Source organism: Sesamum indicum, linkage group LG15 (assembly GCF_000512975.1).
Source record: "Sesamum indicum cultivar Zhongzhi No. 13 linkage group LG15, S_indicum_v1.0, whole genome shotgun sequence".
NCBI classification, from domain to species: Eukaryota; Viridiplantae; Streptophyta; class Magnoliopsida; order Lamiales; family Pedaliaceae; genus Sesamum; species Sesamum indicum.
Window position 1 is genome coordinate 4235363 of NC_026159.1, and position 20849 is coordinate 4256211.

At 32.8% G+C, this 20849-nt stretch overlaps 3 protein-coding genes and 1 non-coding gene across 5 annotated transcripts in view; 1 reads left to right on the forward strand and 3 right to left on the reverse strand.

Moving 5' to 3' along the window:
* Positions 1 to 1709, reverse strand: part of LOC105177833 — a gene marked incomplete in the record, with an annotated part of 5073 nt that extends 3364 nt beyond the window's left edge. The window contains 2 exon segments of the mRNA XM_020698941.1: positions 447 to 663; positions 1318 to 1709. Of these exon segments, the coding sequence (XP_020554600.1) occupies positions 447 to 663; positions 1318 to 1429 (329 nt within the window).
* LOC105177834 lies at positions 2241 to 4650 on the reverse strand. The gene is made up of 3 exons (XM_011101094.2): positions 3943 to 4650; positions 3711 to 3850; positions 2241 to 2692 (listed from the first exon to the last, which is right to left on the reverse strand). Exons 1-3 carry the CDS (start codon positions 4193 to 4195, stop codon positions 2651 to 2653), a joined length of 435 nt encoding a protein of 144 aa, XP_011099396.2. The 5' UTR covers positions 4196 to 4650; the 3' UTR covers positions 2241 to 2650.
* On the forward strand, positions 12760 to 18313 carry LOC105177835 (heptahelical transmembrane protein 4). Of its 2 annotated transcripts, none has more exons than XM_011101096.2 (4): positions 12760 to 13210; positions 13371 to 13636; positions 15264 to 15588; positions 17193 to 18313. In XM_011101096.2, exons 2-4 carry the CDS (start codon positions 13374 to 13376, stop codon positions 17844 to 17846), a joined length of 1242 nt encoding a protein of 413 aa, XP_011099398.1. In that variant the 5' UTR covers positions 12760 to 13210; positions 13371 to 13373; the 3' UTR covers positions 17847 to 18313. The 2 variants fall into 2 exon arrangements, with proteins under 2 accessions (XP_011099398.1, XP_011099397.1); XM_011101095.2 differs by having other exon boundaries at positions 12761 to 13184.
* On the reverse strand, positions 18498 to 18571 carry TRNAT-AGU. The gene has a single exon. It is a non-coding gene; the product is annotated as a tRNA-Thr (tRNA).

A 20849-nucleotide genomic window follows, 5' to 3' on the forward strand; every position in this document is an offset into this window, starting at 1 on the left:
TTCAATATGTACTAGTATACATGAATGTGTCGGACATATACAGACCAGCATATACTAAAAGACTGTAAAACAAAAGTTAACATAATCAGAGGATTATTTCTGTATTTAATTTTAAAAGATGTACAACATACAAACTTCCAGATGTTAGCAGTAACTGGCAAATCATCTGTAGAATGGGAATATATTCTTGGTTCATCACATAGCTTCTAAATGAGAAGAAAATAAGCTATGAATAGATACCATTTAGTCAAATCGAAGAATTCAAATGTATGCATTCTCCACTAATGGCAAGATTTGATGCCCTTACATAGAGTATCATGTTTTAGAATTTGATCAAGAGTGACATTCGAGCAAACTGAGCAAATTTCAGCGACCTATAAATTTCAAGATATAAGCAATTAGGCTTACTATAAGCCATGTAATTTAGTCTCATTATGTCAACCCACCTGTGGAAACAGATCCCAATATTTGGCGGACAACCACTTGGGTTTACGCATGAAACTTTTACTTTCAAAGAATTGGCAAACTTGTTCAAATGTTCAATCCTTGGTGAACCATGAATCTGAAGTCTCTCACATTTTACTTTACTTCCAGGCTTGGAACCTGGAGAATTTTCAACTATCAAACTTGGAGATAGCTCCAACTCCGTAGGCCCAGAAACAACTGCAAAACCAAAGTACATAACTTGGTGAATGGTTATCAACAACAGCAATTGCAAAAATAATCGACAGAAAGATATATTCTTTCTGCATATCTGAATTCACATAGGCATATTACACCTTTCCATTTATTGTAGCTATTTAATGTTCCATTTATTTGCCAAGAATTGAGGTAAGTATTCACGGTGGACTCCTAGGAAATGTAACATATAGGTCTTTAGGTGAATTTTATTGGACTAGGTTTTTTTACTTTTTTGATAAATGGACTAGTTAATACTAGCATATTTGAGAGTTTGGCTGTAGTTTTAACGAGAATGATATCGAACTTTCCAACGGTCAATAACCACTAGAATCTGGTTTTGAATTCTGAAACAAAAGATCAAATGCCTGTGCAGAAATTACTTACCAATTTGCTGTCAAATCCCTAAAAATATCCGAACACACCCAACAAACAGACTATTTAAATCTCACCACGCAAACTAGCGCCATTCCATCTTGTCCCAAATGGAATGCATAAATATGTTCTCCATTTTCATCCTAAAACACCTCAAATTAACTAAAAGTTAAGAGCTTTACTTTTTTTTCAGCAGAAAACAAGAAAAAAAAGTAATCTTGAAAAAGGAAATCAACAGAACCCGGATAATCAAGAAAGCTTTACCTAACGAGAATTCAGAAGCCGAGCAAATAGAGAGAAACATGGGAGATAATACGAGAATAATCCATAGAATGAGAGCTGGTGGAGCTACAGTAGCAGCCATTGCCGTCGCCATTGCTTCTGGGATTAAGGCCGGAACCAACGGAGGACCAATTTGAAAATTCAGAAACTTTTTGGGTGCGTAACTATGTTCTTTACAAAATCAAATTTGTTCAGGCCTGTTGAGCAGCAAAAAGCCGAATATACCCCTCTCATCCCTTCCATTGTCCTTGATTCTCATTTTATTTCAAATTACTTCCTCAACTATTAAAAATTGTAAATTGACCACCCTTCCTTCAAATATGGAAACATTTGCTCAAAACCCCCTCATCTTTGTGATATTCATGAAAATTGCCATGTACCTCACCTTTGTCTTCATTGTAAAAGCCACATGTCTGTATGCAAAAAATTGCATGAGATATGCAGTGACTTAAGTTAACAAGCATACAAATAACTTATTCTTTTCCTCAGTCAGGCCTTCATTGAGGTCATACATTTGAACCAACCAAAATCTCATCAATTTCAACCATATTTTGAGATTATAATTGATTTGTAATCAAATCTTTTATTTCAATGTTCCAAACTCATTAAACTTTGACCATATTATTTAGGGACAATTGCACCACGCTCCCATAGAATTTGGTATAATTATATATAAATTTTTTATAATTTAAAAAATTACATCGAATACCCCTGACGTCTGCCTCTATTAAATAAATAAATTTATTCGTTAGTCAAAATTCATCAAATATTTTTATATTAGCAAAAAAAATTGAATAAAAATCCATTACCGACTTCCCGTATCTTAAATATATCAAGTTATTTTTTATAAAATTGATAATATACCTTTTCATATATATATAGATATGAAGAGAGATATATAAGAGTAGCACAAAGAAATTATCCTAGATAAAAAAACAAAGTACCACGATAGAAATGAGATTTCGAGTTGATTACAAGTTTCGAAAAAGGTAATTACACCTCTGGTCAGGTCATCTGGCATTTTAGCTCAAACGTTCTGGGTCCCAATTCCCAAACCCAATATCAAGAAAAAACGTAGATACTTTCTTTATACATGTATTCTCTGAAAAAGTGTGGCGTGATCATCTTGTCGGAAAACGGACAGAAAAAGTAGAGCTGGTTTTATTTATGAATCAAAGTGGAGGAATTGGAAAGCGACATCAATATGCATTATGTTATGCTGATTCTTGATGTTCAAGTTCCAAGCTCTGCAATAGTATGCAAAGCTGGTCTCCACTGTCCTCCACCACCCGCATGCCTCCCGCCGCCTCTGCTGCTACCCGCCGCTTCCGACACGGTTCCCCTTCTGCAGCTCCGCCTGATAAAGGATTACATTTATCAATCAACATTTTTAATCAATCTGAATTAGTACAGCCCACAAAATTATTTGATGAAGGAAGAGGTAGGAGGATCCCAGAAATGGATGTCTTAAGGTGCTCGCAACCCTCCACTTTACAGTACGACAAAACAAACGCTGATTATTGTTACAGTATCAAACTATTAAAGTTGGTTGTTTGGTTGGTGGAAAACATTTGTGGGATACTTTTGTCTGTTGTTGTCAGTTGCCACCAACTTTTAATTTCTCGTATTGTAAGGGACCATCAATGAGCCCCAAGTTAAAAGTAAGATTATTTCAAGAATGAAATAACAAATAATAAATACATTAATGTAACTGAAAAAAAGAGAACAGATTAATACTTTATGGAAGGTTGAAGATTCTTCGTATAATTGGGTGACATAAAATCATGAAAAACTAATTATCCACTAGCTTGTCTATGTTAACCACCAACACGTATAATATTCTGGTATAAACTTGTGTCCTAATTAAAGCATGCTTCATGTTAGAATGTGGGCACTGAAGTCCATGTGACTCCTATTATCATTGCAACATGTTTTAATTAGTTAGTGGGCTTACATCTAATTGAAGTATGTAATTGAATTACAAGATTCCACCGCATTTCACATGAAAGTTAAGTCAAATGATATTAATATATATGTCTTATTTCTTGTTTCTACCTTAGATCTGTTGATTTAAGTTAAAAACAAGCTCATAGTTTGCGGAATAATTCTTCAACTTATATGCATTTTTTTTTGTTTTAAGTATAAAGATCATTTTATTTCTCCGAGGCACATGTAATAATATTACATGCTTTACAAATCTTTGTGAATCCAAAAAGATGCTTTTATGGCTGGACATGACAAGGAAAAGAAGATGCTCTAAATCCCACTTAAATGCACTTAATTATTACTGCTAAACCATATTAATTAGAAAAATAACTTCAAAGTCCCTGAAAAATGATGAATAACCTTAAGAAAAGTTAAATCTTTTTTCTTACCGTAGTAGAAGCGGCGGTTGATGGGTTTGAACTGGGGTTTGTGTCCTGATTTTTCTTTGTATCAATGTTGAATGCTCCTCTCTCCTTCAGCAACTTGCCTAGCTTCACGCATTTCTTGGCAGCAAACTCTTTCAAAACATCTGTACACACAAGAAATTTAACGATGAGACTCCAAATTAATCAAATCTCGACAACATTAATTATTATTGTAATAATATATTACAAGTCTAACCTTCAAAGCTGATAAGCCGGTACACCTGTCCGAGAAGCAAAGTATCATCCGGCCGGAGGAGCTTGAGCTGCTTAACCGGCGTGCCATTCTCCGTCCTGGCCGCCGGCGAAGCAATCACCATTGCGACGTAGTGGCCGGGGTTGGATCTCATAACCTCGTTCGCACTCACCGACCAGTAAATCCTCTCCACCCTGTTCCCGCCGGGGTGGTGAATCACCACCGTCGCCGCCTCCGCAGCCTGGCAATTCCCCATCACCCGCCGCTACCTCGCTAACAACAACACCACAACTCACGAATACAAGCAGTAGAAATGGGTAATGGGAAATAAAGGCAGCGGTTGAGCGGTAATTTTCGGGGCTATAAAAGCGCAATAATGAAGGTGACGCACTGTTCACGTTTTCTCGACGCTGCGCTGCAGGCGAGAAAGCAGAGATGATGAGTGGTCGTCCGCCGATTGCCGAGAAACCCTGCAGCGCTGTAATCACCTTTACTTGCGTACAGAATAAATTACCAGTTGGAGAAAACAAAGGGGAAAGGCAGAAAACAAATGCTCTGAATGTGTTTGTCAGAATGCGTTTGTGGGGGTGAGATGGGCGAGCGTGTGAAGAAAGGTGCATACATATATAGCATAGTAGGTTGTAGGTACGATGCTTATGGGGATATGACCATAGAAGAGGAGACGTGGAGTGTTAGATCTGCCAAACCACCTGAAAATGGCAGCTTCTTGTTTATGACTTTGCCACCGATAATATTTTTCATACCATTCAGAGTAGGGTTTTTTTTTCTAAAAAAAAAAAAAAAAGTTTGTTTGTCTGTTAATTACATAATAAATGTATTGATTAAAGTATAGTTATTATGTAATTAATTCAAATCGATGGGATTTAATTTGAAGTAGATTTCTCATTTGCAGCTTGGGATTTGGGATGAAATCATACAAGTTCAATAATTATCCCCATCGAGTTTGCTGCATTCCATGTTGATTTTATTTGTTTGTCGTAATGGAATAATATTTGATAGTTGTCCAAAATAGAATTGGGATTCGTGTAGTTTATTTTTTTTTTCTCTTTTTTAATTAAATTAAATTATATTTAATTCGATTTAAAATTACAATCGATCACTCAATGTTTAAAAGACTAAGACAAAGATACATCAATCTGCATAAGTAAAAATATTTGGCCATGTAAATGTTCCGGAACTATTTGAGCTAGAATACATTATTTATTGAGAGAATATTTTTAATATTTTTCTTTCGATCTTGTACTCAATTGTTTGAGGACCTCCCAACATTTATTTAAAATTGAATTGAACTGCATTTTAGATCCAACTCGAATCAATATATATTGCTGGTTAGGAGGCTTTTTTTATTTGAAATAGTGTGCAATAATTGTTCATAAGTAATAAAGCAAATTTTAAAAATCAAAGTTGATGATGTAATAATATTATCATTGTGAGTGGAGAACGTGCATTAAGCATTTACGGAGTGTTTGTAAAAATTTCTACTTTTAAAAAAATCATTTTTGTAGAGAAAGTTGGAAGTTGTAGTAGAATCAAAAGTGGTTAGTGTTTGTAAAAAAGTAGAAAGTAAATAAAAGCTAAATTGGATAGTGTTTGGAGAAAAATTAATTTCAAAATAAACTTAATTGATAAAAGACTATTTTTTCCTTATATGTTAAAAGGATACTATATTTTTACTTATTATTTCACTTGTTGTTCGTCATTAATATTATTTTTCCACAAAAAATCATAAATTTTATTTCGATTATTATTTTATATTTATATTTTTAAAAACATATTTAGTTTAATAATTATCCAACTAAGTAATATAATTATTAATTCATACATTATAATTAAACTTTTATTATTTATTAATTAATCAAATAATAATATGTGGATGAAAAAATACAATTAGATGATATAGCACAAAAGATAAAAAAATATTTAAATATGTGAAAGTGTAAATTTAATTATTATTAAAATTTAAATTATTTAAAAACTTTGATATCAACTTTAAATATACAATTTTAAAAATAAATTAAAGAGGTAAAGTTGAATTAAGGTTATTATAATAAGGATAGAGTAATAAAAAATAAAATTGGATTTATTTACAAAAAAACCAAAACAGCTTTCAGAAACATAAATCGATATTCCAAACACTTTAAAAATATTTTTAGCGCTTTTCAAAATACTCACAAACACCCTTTAATCTTGTTAAAGAACTTACCAATGAAATAGTGTAACGATTAACTTGTTGAAGAGTGCACTTTTTGCCCGGGTAGATTGGTAGTGCAATCCATCATTGCAATCTGTAATCCACTTTCTGCCAAAAGTTTGGGAATCAAGTGCTAATCTAGCTAATTATAATATCCAATTGTATTCTTTTTTTTTAAAAAAAAAACATAATTGTATTAATATATTAATTAATAATTAATTTGATAAATTCGTCAATGATTAATAGGTATCTATCTACGAACAATGACATAATAAATTAAGGATGAATTTTATATTTTTTGAAAAAAAAAAATTAGGTTAAAATTTGATGGGGTATTACCCCTATTTAGTAAAAAGATAAAAGAGCCCCTGGTGTAAGGGCAAAATGGCCCAAAATGTGGTAGGATCCACGCACTTATGCGCGGGTCAGATTCTTGAAGTTTCGATCGACACTAGAACCCTGCAGAACCACCCAGTTAAAAGGATAGATGCTCAATCGTACTAAGATTAATGGGGACATGTGGCCCGGTCCATATATTATTTTTGGGCTCTATGAATACTTTAAATATGGATCATTCTGAGGTAACTTGCATTTATTATTTGCGACTGTACACTTTTAGATCGCACATTTTTATTTTGACCCCAACTAACTTGAGCGTATGAGGATTTTAGTTGGGGACGAACCCGACGAGCCTAATGTACATATTTCAATCCTCAAGACTCATTAACGATTTGGGGAGGATACATGGCTGATTTGAATTATATCAAAGAGATCGTATATTTCGGATAGGATCAAAATTATAAAAATAATAACAAAAATATATTTTGAGTGAATTGAATTACTGAGAATAGGAGGGACAAGTTTTGTAAAGAATGAATGTGAGTGTCCTTGGTGCTGTCAATCAGCGCTCCCTAGTCCCTAGCAAAGTGGTGGCTGACTCGAAAACCATTACATGGGTGATGAGATTGATGCGGCCTTCAATCTAATGCTGCGTCCTAACCCAAGCTATTATAAAGAAACACATGTTAAGAACAAGAGATTTTTGCACACCAGTATTTGTTTTGATCGGTAAAGTTGAAATTTTATAAATTATGATTAAAATGTTATCAACTTGAATTTTATGGTTGTCGGTGCATGTTTATTTTTATGATAATTTTTTTTTGTCTTGTTTAAATTTATTTATTAATTTAAATTATCAATGTATTGAATTAAGTTTTGAATTTGAATGTTGATGCAGGTAGCAAGATAGAGGTGGGGCAGTTGAACCCTATTCGAGCTTCCTACTAGTGGATCTTGAGAGCAGAAAACGTTACGCTTGCTGGGTAGCCCCTAATTAAGGCCCTTTGATGCTTAAGTTATAAAAAGTGGGATCAAATTCGAGCTTGGAGAACAAATGAGATTGAAATGGCATTAAATGCACTTGCCATAAATGTTCATATTTGACAGTATTTATAATATGGCATATCGTATAAGGTAGCTCCACGTGGTGGCATCTGGGGGCCTTATGTCAGATAATCCAACAGTCAGCCAAGCGTGTCCCCTTTTATGGACCGGGTTAGGCAGGTCGGGTCAGGCGACCCCACCCGCAGGTTTTTGCGCGGATCTTGCCCTTTTAAGCAAATTTTATAAGAATTGGAGGGCATTTTCATCCTTTTGTATGTGAGGAGGCTATTACCCCCATTAAATGTATTAAATAATATAATAAATCGCATATTATAAAAGAATTTTTGAATTTATGAAATATGGGAGTTTCTTAACTTTTATCTATGGTTATATAGAATACATGTCAATGTCACAGATAATATGTGATTTAAAAGGTACTTATAAGTTATGAAAGTTCCTTGAGTCCCGACTATCGAACTATTAAACATGTTAGACTTTATTTATTAATTTATGAGTGTAAGTATTTCGATGAACAACAATATGTTTTAAACTATAAATATGAAAAAGAAAATAATTTTATGAATTAAAAAGTAATTATTTAAAATTTATATGTGCATGCTTTAATATTGACAAATATAATTTCAAAAATAATTTTTTATGATAAAAAGAGGTAATACGAGGAGGAATGAAGACACAAGTTGCAATCTAAGAGAGAAATGAATACCTTTTTTATGTGTCCAATTTTTAAATGGGTTACCTCCTATAAGAAATACTACAAAGCAACAAGTCTCGTATAATAACAGAAACTTAAGAGGTATAGAATCACAAAAAGGAGTCTATCATAATATGATCCCAAATATTCTTGAGGTGCAGAAGGTGTACGAACTACCCTCTAAGTATAAAGATATACGAGGCCCTCTCATCAAAGTTAGAAGAAAGCCTATAAGCCAGCCTATTTAAGATCCGAAAATATCTAATAAATCTCATATGTCAATATCCAGACTGGTGTTCTAAGAGAGTACGAGGTTTGAACAAAACTTAAGAACCAATCTAATTAAGATTTGAAAAGTATCTAATAAAATTTCAGACGTCAATATCTATACTGGTGCCTTAAAGGAGTACGAGGTCCCCCACCAACATTAAAAAAAAGCTTATGAACCAATCTACCAAAGATTCGAAAAGATCCAATGAAGTTTCAGACATAAAAACCAAAAAGAAAGGAGATACTCTATGATTTTGTACAAAAAGCTTTGAGAATAATCCCAAAATATACTCGTTGGAACTCATAAATGAAGGCACGACACAAAAAATGGAGGCCGAAAAAAAAAAAAAAACAACATTCAAGTTTGAGTTACTCAATTTCCACCGCATCAATTAAAAATATACACTAGTTATTAACTTTGTACTTTGCTTGTTGTCCTCTTTATTTAATGGGAAAAGACTCTTACACCCCTACCTACGTTACACACAAATCTACTGTTTTGACCAAAAATTAAGACAAGGTGGTTCAAAGGTAATTTAACCACCTTGTCCCAAATGGGCTGCTAGCCCAAATAACCTAAGGTGGGTTTAGCAATAATCTTATTCACCTTTATAGGCGATGTAAGCGAGCCGTTGGAGTTGCATGTCCATTTTCTTTTTAGTGGCATTATACACATATCAGTATTTTTACGGGGATAAAATGCAATTAATCGTTAATTATAATGGTCAGATTCATATTTATCAAAGTGGCTGATCGCATGGCTTGGGCCTGATGCGTTTCAATTTCAACTCCTTACCAAGCCTTGTCCATTTTCCTGTGCCCTTATGTATTCCGCTCCCTAATATATTATATTATTAAATATTTTTTCCATTAATAATTTAAATTTTTAAATGATGTGGTCATTTAATATGATATCTGAATCGAATTACATAAAAAAAAATTCTAAATTTAAACTTTATTGTGACCCAATTATTAAAAAAAACAAAGTTTTACATACAAAATTTGCACGTGAGGGGGCGTGTATGAAAATATTGATACTGAATGATGATTCCTCTCTTTAATAATTTAAAGTTTTAGATGAAAGTATCATTTAACATAATTTTGGTGGAATTCATTATAATTTTGTGTTTTGTCCATCACTATATAGATGAATGCTACATATATATTTTAAATATGGGATAATGATACTCTTTTCTCTCTGAGATTTAATGTAATTATACGTAAGTTTTTTATAATTTAGAAAATTACATCTAGCACTCATGAGATTTGCTTTCATCTAATAAATAAGTCTATTCATTAGTTAAAATTTATTGAATCTGCTGATACTAGCAAAAAAATTAGATAAAGATCTATATTTACACACGATTGACTTATTACTAATTTATTGCAAGTCAAATAAATCTTTTTATAACAAAATTACCCTCATACGTCTTCACGTATTAATGCATGTAATGGCATATTTTCACTTTTATAAGAGTAGTTTAGTCGAAACATATTTGTTTGACCTGCAATAAGTTAGTAATAAGTTGATCGAGGGTAAATAGTAATTTTTATTCTTTTTTTTTTGTTAATATCAATAAATATAGTGAATTTTGATTAACGAAATGGACCTATTTATTAGACGAGAACAAATTTCAGGGATATCAAATCTAAAATTTTAAATTATAACAAATATATGTATAATTACATCCAACTTTAAAAGATGAGAGCGTAATTATTCCAAACAATGGATTATATATAATCAATTTTCACATGTGCACTGTGAAATTATCAAAAAAAAAAAAAAAGTTCAAGAAAAGAAAAGATTTTAACCTATTTTGAAATTGAATGCTGAGGCGTAGGCAGTGGATGGGGCTTTCGGTGAGTATTTATAAGATAGTTATTAGGCTATGGCTATTAGTGCTGCAGAGTATGGACCGCATAAGCATTAGGTACACCATCCCTTCCACCCAAACCACCCCACATTTATTATTATTATTTTGGGTAAATATTATATTTGATTTTTTAAATTTTTGTTTAAAATTATCTTGATTCCTTAAGGTTATTTATTGATTTTAGTATTCCTAAATTTTAATTTTTGTCTCAATTTGGTCTATATGACCATTTTTCGGCGAAATTATCGTAGGAGTTTGACTTTTTGGAAGGTAAAATGATCAATTTAAGTTTGATTTTATCACTTTAGTCCCTTTAATTTGTAAAATTATTAAATTAGTCCTTTTTTTAAGAAAGAAAACAATTTTTTTTTATATTTTTATATTGTATGAAAAATAAAATTTTTAAACTCTTGTGAACATCATATTAACGTATTGTTTAACTTAAAATAAAATAGTCTCTTTAATCCTAACTCCCGCCTAAAATTAAATTTTAACAATGTTATTAAATATTAATAGTTACAATTTTGAAAAAAAAGTTGGTGCAATGTACTTTAAATTAGATTATTTGGTGAATTTCAAATATATATAAAATTTATTTTTAAGAGGTTTTCTAATATATAGTCTCATTTTATAGAAAATCTTTTAAAATGAATTTTATATATATATATAGAAAATCGACCAAAGAATCTAGTTAAAAATTATAATCTACCACTTTTTTTGACATTTAATACATATTTTTAGGTTTAACTTTTTTAGACTTATCTTGAATCATTGACATAAAAAATTACTGGCTTAAGTTATTTTTTTTATTACATTTTCATATTAGATAAAATTTATAAAATTGATTCATAGTTTTGGTTTTGTTTAACTACTAAAAAAAAAACAAGTCATTTTAAGTTAAACAATATATTATTATTATATTCACAAGAGTTCAAAATTTCATTATTCACATAAGATAATTACACCATATCAGCATAAAAATATAAAAAAGTTATTTTTTCGTGTAAAAAAGAATTAATTTGATAATTTTATAAATTTAAGGGACTAAAGTGATAAAATTAAATTTATTGATCATTTTACCTTCCAAAAATTCAGAATTCGGCCACATTTTCGTCGGAAACAGTAAGAGGGACCGAATTGGGACAAAAGTTAAAGTTTAAAGAAGCTAAAGTCAAGAAATGAACTTGAGGGATTAAAATAATTTTAAACGAAAACTTAAGGGACCAAATATAATATTTACCTTTAATTTTCTAAAGAAAATATTTGAATGAATTAAGTAATTGAACAATATATCAGTTCAATCAATATATTAATATAACTAAGAATTATAAAATAATAAATTAAAATAAACTCACATAAAAGTGAGATAAACACTTATACGTCTGATGTAACTTAAACTCATGACCTCACATGGAATTTCAACATTAACCACGAGATTAAAAGATCACTGGTTTTTAAACATTCACACCCAATACATTCACACACCCACTCATATTTGAATTCAAAATTTCTGATGAATTTTTTTTATTCAAGTTGCGATATATATCCTAAATTAATTGTACATGTAATACATATACTGATAATCATATTCATCAATGATTAACAATTATGAAAATAATAGAAAGTGAATTCAATTATTCGATAAAATTAAAATTTATTTCAATCACTAAATTAAGATATTATTCAAGTCCGAATATTTAGATTACCACATCCATACGGTATCCCGATGATGTGTAAGAATTGGACATTTCCCTATCAAATAGAAGGAAATACAACACCATAGTCATCGTCTAAACAAGATTGATGCTTTCGTTAAGAAATGGAAAACTTGTATACATTTTCAAATTTTAGCGGAGAATTGTATAATTATACCTATAATGTACTATATAATGCAGGTAAGTTGCAACAATCTCCTTTGAAATTTGACATAATTACAAATACTCCCTCTTTATTTTTAAGGGTCGTCTAACAATTAATCCAATTCGTTAGGTTTTTATTCATTTTTTTTTTTGGTGAACTGATCAAAATGCTCTTGTGGATTAAAAATTATAATTTTATTTATTTATTTAAATTTTTTATGGATTAAGTGGATAAATATTTTTATAATTTTTAAAAATTTTCCATTAATTTCTTTCGATTTTTTTATAAGTTTTAATTAAAAAAATAAAAAATATAATAAAGACAAAATTGATAATTTTATACGTCAAGTTTAAATGTTATATAATTTTATTAAATATCAAGGGTATATATAATTTTTTAAAAAATAAAAAAATGTTCATAATAGGTTATAGTTTACCAATAATCTATCATGTAGTGCTAAAATTTGTGAGTTTTAATCGTAGTGGTGTTCTCCGTCGCTTTCCACGCTTTTCTAGACCAAGAGAAGGAGGCAAATCGTGCCAAAGGCATGGCCAATAAACGAACAAAAATCATCTCAGCATCTCCGCATCTTTCTGAGGCATCTCTGTTTCCTCCATCTGTACTACTTACATTTTGATGTTGTCTATCGACAGATTGTTAATTTTTTTTCTTTCTTGTATATTAAACAAGCTACGGAAAGAATTGCAAATTGAGGCCTTTTCTTGCACCATTAATTGGCGGCTAGATTTTGCCCTCTCCCCCCCCAATTTCCTTTATATTCTTTTAGCTCGTAATCCCTCTCGCACTTCTTGTTTAATCCGCCGAAGAGACGGAAAGCGTGCTTGAGACGATCAATTCAAGCTATACATATAGTAGCTTGAATAGTCATATTTCTTGGTGATTTTTTAGCGGCGGCGTACTTCTTGGGTCTCAGGTATTCTTCTGCCAGTCATTGATTTGGTACGAGCCCATTTCATACGCATGCATGAACAATCGGCTAAGAAATTTTTTGATGGTTCGATTGAATTGTGAATCGTTGATTATTATTATTACTATTTTTTTTGTTCCGTTGTTGTGATCTTTTGCTGATTTTCTGTTTGATCGCTGGTGGGTTGGCTAGAGAATGGGTCAGACTCAAGGGAATTCTGCTCTGGAGGTTTCTGGCTTAGGATCAGACGAGACCGAGAAGCTATGTTCTTCACCGATTGAAGGGAGAGGAGCGAGTTTGTGGAAGAAAGTGAAGTACCAGTTGGTGGAGTACCATTCATTGCCTGCATATCTGAAGGACAATGAATATATTCTTCGTTATTACAGGTCTGAATGGCCTTTGAAGCAGGCCTTGCTCAGCGTTTTTACCATTCACAATGAGACCCTCAACATTTGGACGTAAGATGTTCTTCCGTGCTTCTGTTATTATTAATCTTGTAACTTGGTTTGAAATTGTTGTCTTGTTTTATTTTACAGCATGATTGTTCAGGTATTCAAGGTTGCAGAATTTATATGAGATTTTTGAATATTATTCATTTTCTTGCCCAATAAAGATTATAATCGTTATTGGTCTTACAATGTTCTCTTGTTTCCTGTCATGTGCTTGATTATGGCAATGTTGTAGTTCTGAACTTGAGGTGGGTAGCAGACTTATTATAAGAGTGAAGTTTATTGAAGAAGAGACTGTAGGAAAATAGTTATATCGAAAATCATATCCAGAAAGTAACTGGTGCAAGCTTAATATCTTATTTGAAGGAGGTCTCTACCACTGTCATTGCACCAACATCCAACCAACACCACTAACAATTGGGAGATTGTGATGTGGCTTTGCCAAGATTTTGATGTAGTCTTCTCAATAGTCAATATGATATGAGTTTGGCACTTCGGTCACGCAGATCACTGTTGCTAGATGAAATATTACTGGGTTCAAAGATGGAGTTCCAGGGGAAAACTGAGGGGTTTAATTTTGATCTGGGCCACTTAGGAAGGGATTGGGCTTTAAGATCTTTTTCCTGCACTATTTCTCATCTCTTATCATATGGAAACTTCAAACTTTTGTTAGTATATATAATGCATTGGCTTGTTTACTTTAGTGGAATCAATTATTCGAACTTTTATCTTGTAATTTCCACTTCCAAATGATCCTAAATGGTTATAAGGGGGGAATGGTTAAGAAATAGATTGCAACTGTAAGATACCCCGACCATATTTTTAATGATTAAGTTTGATGAGAGCCATTTTACCAGGTGCCAGAGACCAGGGCAAGTTTATTCTCTGTATTAGCTTCCTTTTAGGGACGTGGGCTTGGAGTGAAGAAAGATAAATCTTATTTTCTTCATATTAATTATTTGTGTATATGAGGCAAGTTTGTCATAAAACAGTTAAGAGTTTGTAACTCTGTTAGGAAATGAGAAATAAACAAATACTGGGATGTATCCTCTTTTTCTTCTGGACTTAATACTTCAGTTTAACTCTCTGTATAAACAAATAAACCGTGGCATGGTGGCAGACATCAAACTTCCTGAAGGTGCTTTAAAAGGAAAAGAAGCTTGTGGATCAAATTCTTGTTCTGGAGCAAGTTGTTATGTATGTTCGAAATGTTTTATTTACCACTTCAATTCTCAGTAGATTTCATGGTTTGTAGGAGTAACAAATATAACCGAGCTCGGTAATTTTAAATGGGCAGCTAACAAAGTAGTCATGAATGATACATGTGTGAATGAGATCACATTGCTTCCTATTACTATAAGTTCAAAATAGGAAAGAATAGCTTTTTACACACCAATTTGATTGTACAAAAATAGCTTGCACTGCAGATTTTCTTCTGCAAATAGGGAGTTGCGGATTCTTGGTACCTTGGTTGAATAGGGCATTGCCGCATTGTTTATATTAAATTGAGGGATATGTTGTTTGTTGTTCTGATTGCTGGTGCTATGTTGGTCGTGATGCCCTTTTTACTTTTTGTCAGTGATTACTATCTTATTTGAACTTCTCAACACTGATTCATCATCTTTCTCCTCTGCAGGCATTTGATAGGATTCTTCCTTTTCCTCGCTCTAACCATTTACACTGCTATGATGGTTCCAAATGTTGTTGACTTTCCTAGACTACAAAATTTCCCTGATGTGCTGAGAAAAGCTGATTTGCAGAAATTGCACATGGAACTTATTACTTGTCTCCCATCCTTGCCACATATGCCCGATATGCACAAACTTCGAGAGGAGTTAAAGAATTCATTTCCTTCGATGGATTTGCTACCATCCTTGTCTAATTGGCATATTGTGGAACTCTTCTCAAATTGTTTACCAGAAAGTATTTCACACAGCAACCACACTGATACTTGTGTTCTGGTACTGTTTACTTTTTGCAGTTTGCTGTTGTCTACCCTTATGGGATACTCTTTTCTCTCTCTTATTCTATGGTGCACTGAAGCTTCATCGCAACTAAAAAAATTAATTTCATAACTGACAAATCAGAAGTCGTCACCATATGTTGATCCAGATGAAAGATGCATACATTCAATTGGTTGTTTGTTTTTAAAATAAACTGAACTTTCCTGAAATGCTCTAGATCGTAGTTTCTATGTTATAGTATGGTCATCAACCAGAGCAAACAGATGGTATAATTGAAAGCTGACTCATTATTTCATATACGTGGATTATGTCTAAGATTGATCATGTTTTTTATTGCCTTCATTTTTGCGTTGATCACCTAACTTCTATTGGCAAATGTTTTTATCTGTTAGATTGTTAAGGAGCATATTCTTGGCATGTGAAGATCCCGCGCGATAGATAAAGTAATATAATGTGAATCAGAGCCAGGAAGCCAAATATGCTTAACAGCACAGCTCATACACTATTTTTGGCTTCGCCATTAATGTTTTAATGATAATGTAGGGCCTGAAATTTGAAGCTTCCTGTGCATACACTGAAATTGTTTTGGTTAAAACTACTGGGCTTCTGCTAATCTGAGATGATCAAAATAAGATAAATGCAAGTTTCTTGTGTCTGATTCTGGTGAATTTCGTGCAATAGCATGCTCTGCTGGTTTAAGTGCGGGGACTTTGGTTCAATGACGCCTTTAATCAATAAGTTAATTATAGTTTTCTATGTAAAACAGCACATAAATTTTCAAAGGTAGTTGAGGAAAATCATTGGCAGTATCACTTGTCACTTCTAACACAATCTGTGCATCTTGCGTGTAGCATATCGTTAACACCATTGGGTGCACACATGCCTTGAGGATTTTATAGGTCACTGCAATTGTTTCAATAGACCAGTGGAGTTGCTTGACTTGGCTTTTGGGGAACAGTTCTAACTGAAGTTTTTAGTCTCATATTTATGGTCATAGTTTTCTTGAATAGCTTATATCCACTGATTTATTCTTAGAGCATTCCTATGTATCTCTCAAGTTGACAAAGGCAGTGAAAAGAAAAGTTCAAACAAATGAGTTGATTGTAATTGACAATATATGTTAAGTTTATTTTCTGGATTTATGCAGATCATATGATGAATATGAATACATATCCTAGAGATTGGTAATACTAAGGTATATACATATAAATATGAAATACTCCTATTCTCTGAGATAAGTTTAGGTTCCATATGAACATTTACTTTGTTCAAGCTGATATATTTCCTGCAGCAGTTCTCTTTGTGGAGCAAATTGATAATAAATATGACAGGAAAAGAAACGATAGTATCACCGAGCAGAGAGTAATTGAAGATTGGTATATTCCGATGAATAGTTTAAAACTTGATTAGACCACACAAACAACAACAAGCAACTCCTGTTTTTGACGATAAAACAGAAAGGTTAAGAATAGTTTTCTCCAATATGAAGAACTATCTGGTAACTTAAGACTTTATCCACAGTTGTAAATCGTATTTGTTTCTTCTGATGGAGGAAACTTTCTTACTTGTTAACATGATTTATATTGTTTAATTGTTTGCAGCATAGCATGAAAGAGGACTTGGCAAACATAATAGCACCGTTGCTGGTGAGGCCAATCACACGTTGGCCGTTCTTTGCTTTCTTAGGTGGGGCCATGTTTTGCTTGTTAGCCAGCAGCGCTTGCCACTTGCTCTCCTGCCATTCCGAACGCGTATCTTACATCATGCTTAGGCTTGACTATGCAGGAATCGCTGCCCTCATCTCGACATCCTTCTACCCCCCTGTTTACTACTCTTTCATGTGCTATCCTGTCTTCTGTGGGCTCTACATGGGGTTTATAACTTTACTAGGAGTCGGTACAATTGCAGCATCCCTTATCCCAGTATTCCAATCTCCCGAATATCGTAACTTTCGAGCATCACTATTCTTTGGGATGGGTATATCTGGTGTGGCACCAATCTTACACAAGCTTATCTTATTCTGGCACCAGCCGGAAGCACTCCACACAACTGGATATGAAGTCTTGATGGGGGCATTTTATGGTATTGGAGCGCTGGTATACGCAATGAGAGTTCCAGAGAGGTGGATGCCCGGAAAATTTGATCTTGCTGGGCATAGCCACCAACTTTTCCATGTTCTTGTTGTGGCAGGAGCTTATACACATTACCGTGCTGGGCTCGTTTATCTCAGGTGGAGGGACCTGCAAGGATGCTGAAAGTTTATAGAATTTCAGTAGTTGTGATAATGCCGTGGGTGGCGTATTAGTATCAATTTAGGTATGCATGTATGAAGTGGGACACTTGCTGCAACTTTTAATATCTTGTGTAACCACCACTTCAAGTGAATTAGTGGAATGCTTCACGTGTCTTAATTGATATAACAAGAAAAAAAAAAAAAAAGTAAGACGACTGTGACGGTATGCAGTTGGTTCTGAAATAAATTTGTGCTAATGTTGGGGATGGTTGTGATTAGTTATAGTGACATAATGTTGTTTTCTCAATCTGATTAGTGAGGAATATATGCAGGCTTCAGAATGTCAAAGACTGAGGCGTCTGAACCAGGGACTCTCTTTCTGTTATACTTTTACCTGAACCAGAACTGGTTCACGTTCAGCCATAAATGTCTGCATCAGTATTGTGAGGATAAAAGGAAACGGAATGACCGTATATTTCTTTTGATAGATAACAAGGAAAAGAGTGATGAATGTGTATTTATGCTTATGTATCTATCAAGGAGAATTGGTTGTATTTATACATCCATCTGGTTTTACTAGTGTCTTAACATCTATTCAGCCGGGGGAAAAAAAAACACAGAAAGAAAACAAGGTTGTGTAGGACAACATCAAAATCAAAAGACACGCTCAAACTGCTCTCGTTGAGAGTCGAACTCAAGACCTCCCGCTTACTAAACGGGTGCTCTAACCAACTGAGCTACGAGAGCTTGTTGCTGAATCGTCTAAAACATACTTTATATCATTTGAGCATCCACCACATCCTCAACTAATGATGTATTATGTGTATAATAAAGTGGAGAAAGCTCCCTATGACCTCTCTCATCTCACCTGTCTACAAATATTCCTTTCCGTCACACCCAATGTTTCTGTTGCTTTAATCATTTGTGTGGCGGTATAACTCTTAATCATTACTCACTTACAACACATATATCTTTGTCTGATCTTATCCCGCCCCAACATCCCTAATCACATTTAAATCAACCACATCCTAACACTCTCATATTATAACATTATCATTTCATTAAAATAAAACATCCTCCAGAGCACACAACATCTGTCTTAAACCTATTAATTAACTACTTCAAACTTATAATATGAGGGTGAATAAAGAAAATTATTGAGTTGCAGTGCAGAGAGGGCGGGTAGGCTTCACTATTCTCAAACCCTTCTTGTTACTAAATTCATCATATCCTGCAGATTTCAAGATCCATGTGGTCGGCCTACACATATTCTTTTCATCAAAATCCCTTCAATTATCATTTTACGAGTTTTTCAATATGATAATAGGATATTCATATATTTTACTGGACACTTTTAAAATGCGTTAAAAATTTTGTCCAATATCAGGATAGATCGAGACCTCCCAAAACTATTCTAATACAAGTGACGGACCTTTAAGCACTAAGAGTGCAAAGGACCTAGGTTTTCAAAAACTTCTAAACACTGAAAACAGAATGTCAAAATAGTACAACTAGTGCTGTAGCACTTCCCAAAATGTATAGTCTTGGTCCCTTGGACCATTTTTTGTCATTATTCATTGAATATGTACAACCTATTGCGTCCTGTTGGATCAAGAATAGATCTAAGGGTATATGAAATCATACAATCCATCGTGCATATATTTACGACTCTCCACCTCTAGATACAAATTCGGTCATTCTGTCTCTCTTATATTCTTTAAACACTATTTGGAATTCCAACTGATTTGAGCGTCGGAGAACCATTATAGGAATCTCCTTACTTGACTCTAACATATCCCGATTCTTTGGAGATTGTTCATATAAATTTTTTGAAAATATTCAATACCCCTTGATGAACTAGCGGACACCTTCAATATTTCCTTAATACAACACCATATATTCAACTTTCCTCCATTACATATAAAAGCCGATCGGTACTCTTTTACTAGTTAATAATGTGACAAACACAAAATTCCAAGTCTATTCGGAGTTTGTTGGGCTAAATCTCAAATCAGACCCTACCTACGTAATGCAATCTGCATTTGAAAATTTCTTATCTACCAACGGATCATGCAAGTGGGCAACACACTTCCAAATCAAAAAAAAAAAAAAAAAAACACAAAATGGGTGAGCAACACACTATCCTCAACAATTCTGTTTCCAATCAATCACTAACTTTACATTTGCATCTATGAATTTTCAATTTTTGTAATAATTTTTTTAAATTGATTTGGATAATTCTAAATTAAATTTATGTTTGTTGATCATATATAAATTAAAAATTCCTTAAATAAAGTCATTAAAATTTATTTTCTAAATTCTCTTATCAAATTCAAATTTATCGATGCATATGTAATCTAAACTTAATTTAATATATCGCATAATAGTAGTTGGTCCCAATTTTAATGTTGAGATACTTGTGTTATAAAGTAGAATTAGGCAAAATATTTAGAAAAAGTTACGAATCGTACCATGTCATACAATACTACCACAATTACATTGTTTTCTTTTTAAAATTAATAACGGTGAATAAATTTTAATGATTCATCTTGATGTATTGAGTAATATTTCAATTCAATCAATACATTAATATGACTAACAACGATAAATAAATTACAAACACTCATACTAAAGTGAGAGAAATTCCCACACACCCGATAATTTTAAACCCCATAACTTTGAATTTAATTTTCGTTAAACATTAGAATTGGCAGTTAGTATTGTAATGGTTGAGGTGCTGATCCATTTTGTTCCTGTTATGCTTCAATTTTTTAACGTAATTCAAATCAGAGTTTTGATGTTGCAATTATTTGAAGTATTACGGTTTCCTTTTGCTACTGAGAGTTTCTTTCCACTTTGTTGACAGTTGTATTTATTCTACTTATTACATCGGACAAAAAGTGACTTCAATCACAGTGTAAGAAGAGTTTGGGTTGGTTTTAAAATCGACTAAAAACTCTCGCTGTAAAAAGTAGCCAAAAACAACCCAAGATTTACTGGAGCCCACTTTTGTATGTCAGTTATG

What these genes read in the sequence shown, in the direction of transcription:
- LOC105177834 (XM_011101094.2), bottom strand. Translation starts at nt 4,195, where the DNA reads ATGGGGAATTGCCAGGCTGCGGAGGCGGCGACGGTGGTGATTCACCAC. An exon ending in CCGGCTTATCAGCTTTGAAG is followed by an intron (nt 3,851 to 3,942) that starts GTTAGACTTGTA and finishes TTGTGTGTACAG; the next exon opens with ATGTTTTGAAAGAGTTTGCT. An exon ending in CAACCGCCGCTTCTACTACG is followed by an intron (nt 2,693 to 3,710) that starts GTAAGAAAAAAG and finishes ATCCTTTATCAG; the next exon opens with GCGGAGCTGCAGAAGGGGAA.
- LOC105177835 (XM_011101096.2), top strand. Translation starts at nt 13,374, where the DNA reads ATGGGTCAGACTCAAGGGAATTCTGCTCTGGAGGTTTCTGGCTTAGGA. An exon ending in GAGACCCTCAACATTTGGAC is followed by an intron (nt 13,637 to 15,263) that starts GTAAGATGTTCT and finishes TCTCCTCTGCAG; the next exon opens with GCATTTGATAGGATTCTTCC. An exon ending in ACACTGATACTTGTGTTCTG is followed by an intron (nt 15,589 to 17,192) that starts GTACTGTTTACT and finishes AATTGTTTGCAG; the next exon opens with CATAGCATGAAAGAGGACTT.